At 45.0% G+C, this 6,000-nt stretch overlaps 1 protein-coding gene across 1 annotated transcript in view; it reads right to left on the reverse strand.

The window, feature by feature from the left end:
• Positions 1–2,591: 2,591 nt before the first annotated feature.
• Positions 2,592–6,000, reverse strand: part of LOC123990438 (solute carrier family 22 member 13-like) — a 60,638-nt gene continuing 57,229 nt past the window's right edge. Inside the window, exons 8-9 of the mRNA XM_046290977.1 lie at positions 3,174–3,383; positions 2,592–2,937 (exon numbers count right to left, since the gene is read on the reverse strand). Of these exons, the coding sequence (XP_046146933.1) occupies positions 2,856–2,937; positions 3,174–3,383 (292 nt within the window). The 3' untranslated portion in view covers positions 2,592–2,855. The remainder of the gene's footprint in view (positions 2,938–3,173; positions 3,384–6,000) is intronic.

A 6,000-nucleotide genomic window follows, 5' to 3' on the forward strand; every position in this document is an offset into this window, starting at 1 on the left:
GCTGTTGGCTAGAGTGCAGGCAGCAGACCAGTAAGCTGTTGGCTAGAGTGCAGGCAGCAGACCAGTAAGCTGTTGGCTAGAGTGCAGGCAGCAGACCAGTGAGCTGTTGGCTAGAGTGGCAGGCAGCAGACCAGTAAGCTGTTGGCTAGAGTGGCAGGCAGCAGACCAGTGAGCTGTTGACTAGAGTGCAGGCAGCAGACCAGTGAGCTGTTGGCTAGAGTGCAGGCAGCAGACCAGACTGGGCACATTTTCTACATAAACGCTAAAGTTTTTGTGACAAATCCATAAGTACTGTTAAAAATGCAACGGAGACCCATTTAACTTTTATTTTTCATTCGGTACCTGGGAATTCAACAACAAAAGGTATTTTCATATGCACTACATCATCACGCACAGTCTTTTATCAGCAAAAATTCAGTTTGATGAAAATGTGCATATTGTTTTATGCATTAGAATATTTGCATTAAATTCTGTCTCCAATGGAAGCCTAGCTACAGTGTGTCAATGACAACACAGAGCAGGAAATGAAGACATTTATTACAATCCTGGACATGAATGCTAGAATTAAACAATTAACTACGCAAATCAGCAAAAGATGTATCCATTAAGGAAATAGACGCAGTGGGTCTGTCTGCGTGTTGTGGCAGGAGCAGCTATGCTCCACTGTACCCGGGAGTTCTACTGTGTATTCCACTAGCAGCAGCTGTTCAGCAGGAAAGGGAACTATGACGAGGGCTTTGGCCACAACCAACACGAAGACCGCTGGCTGCAGAGAACCAATGAGACGCTGGGATCTAGCTGGACCAACGTCATATAGAGCTCCTTGATGGTGAGTTTAGTGATCACACAGACACATGACAACACAGACACGTGCATATATAAAAGTGTTTTTATAGCATTTTCATTTCATTAAAGTAATGTAGTAACTTTATAGAAGCAATTACAGACAAATATTATGAATGATTACTGAGAGACAAACTGATGATCCCAAACAGGATTGTCATTTCATGTTTTCCATATCAGCAAAATGACTGTGATTTCACCTTTTTTTCTAGATCAAATCAAAAGTTTATTGGTCATGTACACAGTGTTGCAGATGTTATCGCAGGTGCAATTAAATACAGTCTACAGTAGATCCAACAGTCTACAGTAGCTCCAACAGTCTACAGTAGCTCCAACAGCCTGCTCCAACAGTCTACTGCAGCTCAAACAGTCTACTGTCACTTCAGCAGTCTACAGTAGCTCCAACAGTCTACTGCAGCTCCAACAGTCTACTGTAGCTCCAACAGTCTACTGCAGCTCCAACAGTCTACTGCAGCTCCAACAGTCTACTGCAGCTCCAACAGTCTACTGCAGCTCCAACAGTCTACTGTAGCTCCAACAGTCTACTGTAGCTCCAACAGTCTACTGTAGCTCCAACAGTCTACTGCAGCTTCAATAGTCTCCTTCAACAGTCTACTGTAGCTCCAACAGTCTACTGCAGCTCCAACAGTCTACTGTAGCTCCAACAGTCTGCTCCAACAGTCTACAGTAGCTCCAACAGTCTACAGTAGCTCCAACAGTCTACTGTAGCTCCAACAGTCTACAGTAGCTCCAACAGTCTACAGTAGCTCCAACAGTCTACAGTAGCTCCAACAGTCTACTGTAGCTCCAACAGTCTACTGTAGCTCCAACAGTCTACTGCAGCTCAAACAGTCTACTGTAACTTCAGCAGTCTGCTCCAACAGTCTACTGCAGCTCCAACAGTCTACTGTAGCTCCAACAGTCTGCTCCAACAGTCTACAGTAGCTCCAACAGTCTACAGTAGCTCCAACAGTCTACTGTAGCTCCAACAGTCTACAGTAGCTCCAACAGTCTACAGTAGCTCCAACAGTCTACTGCATCTCCAACAGTCTACTGCAGCTCAAACAGTCTACTGTAACTTCAGCAGTCTGCTCCAACAGTCTGCTGTAGCTCCAACAGTCTACTGTAGCTCCAACAGTCTACTCCAACAGTCTGCTGTAGCTCCAACAGTCTACTGTAGCTCCAACAGTCTACTGTAGCTCCAACAGTCTACTGTAGCTCCAACAGTCTGCTGTAGCTCCAACAGTCTACTGTAGCTCCAACAGTCTACTGTAGCTCCAACAGTCTACTGTAGCTCCAACAGTCTGCTGTAGCTCCAACAGTCTACTGTAGCTCCAACATTCTGCTCCAACAGTCTGCTGTAGCTCCAACAGTCTACTGTAGCTCCAACATTCTGCTCCAACAGTCTACTGTAGCTTCAACAGTCTGCTGTAGCTCCAACAGTCTGCTGTAGCTCCAACAGTCTACTGTAGCTCCAACATTCTGCTCCAACAGTCTACTGTAGCTCCAACAGTCTGCTGTAGCTCCAACAGTCTACTGTAGCTCCAACAGTCTGCTGTAGCTCCAACAGTCTACTGTAGCTCCAACAGTCTACTGTAGCTCCAACAGTCTACTGTAGCTCCAACAGTCTACTGTAGCTCCAACAATGCAGCAATATCTAGCAATACAATAACACTACACACATAATCCAAACGTAAAAAAATAAAGGAAATGTATTTGGAACCGAAGCAGTGATTTATACAAACATATATTTTATCATTGTATTTTTATTTAGAAATGTTCAACTATATCAAAATGTTTTTTGTGATATAAATAATGTATTTTATCATTTGATTAATACAAAATAAAGTAGTTATGTTTACAAAATGTCTCTCTAACAATATAGTATGAGATCTGAATAACAGTCCAATGTTTTGATTGACCATTTAGTAGATCTACTTGATATTGATAATAATCAAAACAATCACATACTCTATGTAAAGCTCAAGATAATATAAAACAGTGATAATCATTTACATTTTTGTGATCATTGTTTCTTCTGTCTTATCCTCTGCATGACTGAGTCCATTTTCAAGATTCAACTTCTCAGGAGTTCTAGAATCAAAAATAACAAGTAAGCAATCTACTTGCAGAAATACACCATTTGAAATAATTTATTACAGTGGAAATGATCAATCTTGATATCAACACAGTTAAAATTACGACAATATAAGCACGCTGAACCAGACTGCTTTCAAGGATGTCTCAAAAATATAACATCCTTCTATCCATTTGCTCTCTCATCCATCATCCATCCATCCCACTCCCCATCCCTCCAAAATGATACTCACACTGAGTCCTTCTCCTGTGGTTCAGTGTGGTCTTGTAGCTCAGTGTTGAGTGTCTCAGGCAGCATGAAGCAGAGGCCTCCACCCAGGAAGGGCAGGATGCCATAGATCAACATAGGGATGGAATAGTGATACACCTCCAGCAGTCTAATCAGGGGGGCAAGGATGCCAGCCACACGGGCACACATGGAGTTCAGACCCACTCCGTTCTGTCTGCAAGACAATACATAGATCAGGAAGTTCAAACCCACTCCGTTCTGTCTGCAAGACAACACACATGGAGTTCAGACCCACTGCATTCTGTCTGCAAGACAATACACAGATCAGGAAGTTCAGACCCACTCCGTTCTGTCTGCAAGACCATACACATGGAGTTCAGACCCACTCCGTTCTTTCTGCAAGACAATACACATGGAGTTCAGACCCACTCCGTTCTGTCTGCAAGACAACACACAGATCAGGAAGTTCAGACCCACTCCATTCTGTCTGCAAGACAATACACATGGAGTTCAGACCCACTCCGTTCTGTCTGCAAGACAACACACAGATCAGGAAGTTCAGACCCACTCCGTTCTGTCTGCAAGACAATACACATGGAGTTCAGACCCACTCCATTCCGTCTGCAAGACAACACACAGATCAGGAAGTTCAGACCCACTCCGTTCTGTCTGCAAGACAACACACAGATCAGGAAGTTCAGACCCACTCCATTCTGTCTGCAAGACAATACACATGGAGTTCAGACCCACTCCATTCTGTCTGCAAGACAACACACAGATCAGGAAGTTCAGACCCACTCCGTTCTGTCTGCAAGACAATACACATGGAGTTCAGACCCACTCCGTTCTGTCTGCAAGAAATACACAGATCAGGAAGTTCAGACCCACTCCGTTCTGTCTGCAAGACAATACACATGGAGTTCAGACCCACTCCGTTCTGTCTTCAAGACAATACACATGGAGTTCAGACCCACTCCGTTCTGTCTGCAAGACAACACACAGATCAGGAAGTTCAGACCCACTCCGTTCTGTCTGCAAGACAATGCACAGATCAGGAAGTTCAGACCTGTCAAAAAATCCAAGATGCTCTCCCCGGCCCGCTAGCTGTCTGAATCATCGTGTCTCCAGCTCGCCTAGCTACTCACTGGACCCTATGATCACTCGGCTACACATGCCTCTCCCTTATGTCAATATGCCTTGTCTATTGCTGTTTTGGTTAGTGATTTCTGTCTTATTTCACTGTAGAGCCTCCAGCTCTGCTCAATATGACTTAGCTAGCCCTTTTGTTCCACCCCCCACAAATGCAATGACTACACCTGGCTTAAATGGTGCCTCTAGAGACAAAACCTCTCTCATCGTCACTCAATGTCTAGGCTTATCTCCACTGTATTCACATCCTACCATACCATTGTCTGTACATTATGCCTTGAATCTATTCTTCTGTGCCTAGAAATCTGCTCCTTTTACTCTCTGTTCCGAACGCACTAGACGACCAGTCCTCTGTTCCTCTGGTGATGTCGAGATTAACCCAGGCCCTGCAGCCCCTAGCTCCACTCCCATTCCCCAGGTGCTCTCATTTGTGGACTTCTGCAACCGTAAAAGCCATGGTTTCATGCATGTTACCATTAGAAGCCTCCTCCCTAAGTTTGTTTTATTCACTGCTTTAGCACACTCCGCCAACCCGGATGTCCTAGCCGTGTCTGGATCCTGGCTTAGGAAGGCCACAAATGGCTGGCCATGCTTTCCACCTGGCTACCCCTACCCCGGCCAACATACTACCCCCCCTCCCCACTTCTCCTTCACCCAAATCCAGACAGCCGATGTTCTGTAAGAGCTGCAAAACCTGGACCCCTACAAATCAGCTGGGCTGGACAATCTGGACCCTCTCTTATCCGCAGAAATGATTGCAACCACTATTACTAGCCTGTTCATCCTCTCTTTCGTATCGTCTGAGATCCCCAAATATTGGAAAGCTGCCGTGGTCATCCCCCTCTTCAAAGGGGGTGACACTCTAGACCCAAACTGTCATAGATCTATATCCATCCTCCCCTACCTTTCTAAAATCTTCGAAAGCCAAGTTAACAAACAGATCACCGACCCTTTCAAATCCCACCGTACCTTCTCCACTATGCAATATGGTTTCCAAGCTGGACATGGGTGCACCTCAACCACACTCAAGGTCCTAAGTGATATCAAAAACCCCCCATCGATAAAAGACAGCACTGTGCAGCTGTCTTCATCAACCTGGCCAAGGCTTTCGACTCTGTCAATCACCGTATTCTTATAGGCAGACTCAATAGCCTTGGATTCTCAAATGACTGCCTCGCCTGGTTCACCAACTACTTCTCAGATAGAGTTCAGTGTGTCAAATTGGAGGGCCTGTTGTCCGGACCTCTGGCAGTCTCTGTAGGGGTGCCACAGGATTCAATTCTCGGGCAGACTCTCTTCTCTGTACACACCAATGATGTCGCTCTTGCTGCTGGTGATTCTGTTTTTATTTTTTATTCCCCTTTATTTAACCAGGTAAGCTAGTTGAGAACAAGTTCTCATTTGCAACTGCGACATGGCCAAGATAAAGCAAAGCAGTGTGACAAAAACAACAACCCAGAGTTACACATGGAATAAACAAACATCCACCTCTAAGCAGACGACACCATTCTGTATACATCTGACCCTTCTTTGGACACTGTGCTAACAAACCTCCAAACAATCTTCAACGCCATACAACACTCCTTCCGAGGCCTCGACTGCTTTAAAATGCAAGTAAAACTAAGTTCTCTGTACCGATTGCTGTCCGCACCCATGTAAGTAAGTATGTTGAAACGTATGAA

This window comes from Oncorhynchus gorbuscha, linkage group LG12, assembly GCF_021184085.1.
Source record: "Oncorhynchus gorbuscha isolate QuinsamMale2020 ecotype Even-year linkage group LG12, OgorEven_v1.0, whole genome shotgun sequence".
Lineage (NCBI taxonomy): Eukaryota > Metazoa > Chordata > Actinopteri > Salmoniformes > Salmonidae > Oncorhynchus > Oncorhynchus gorbuscha.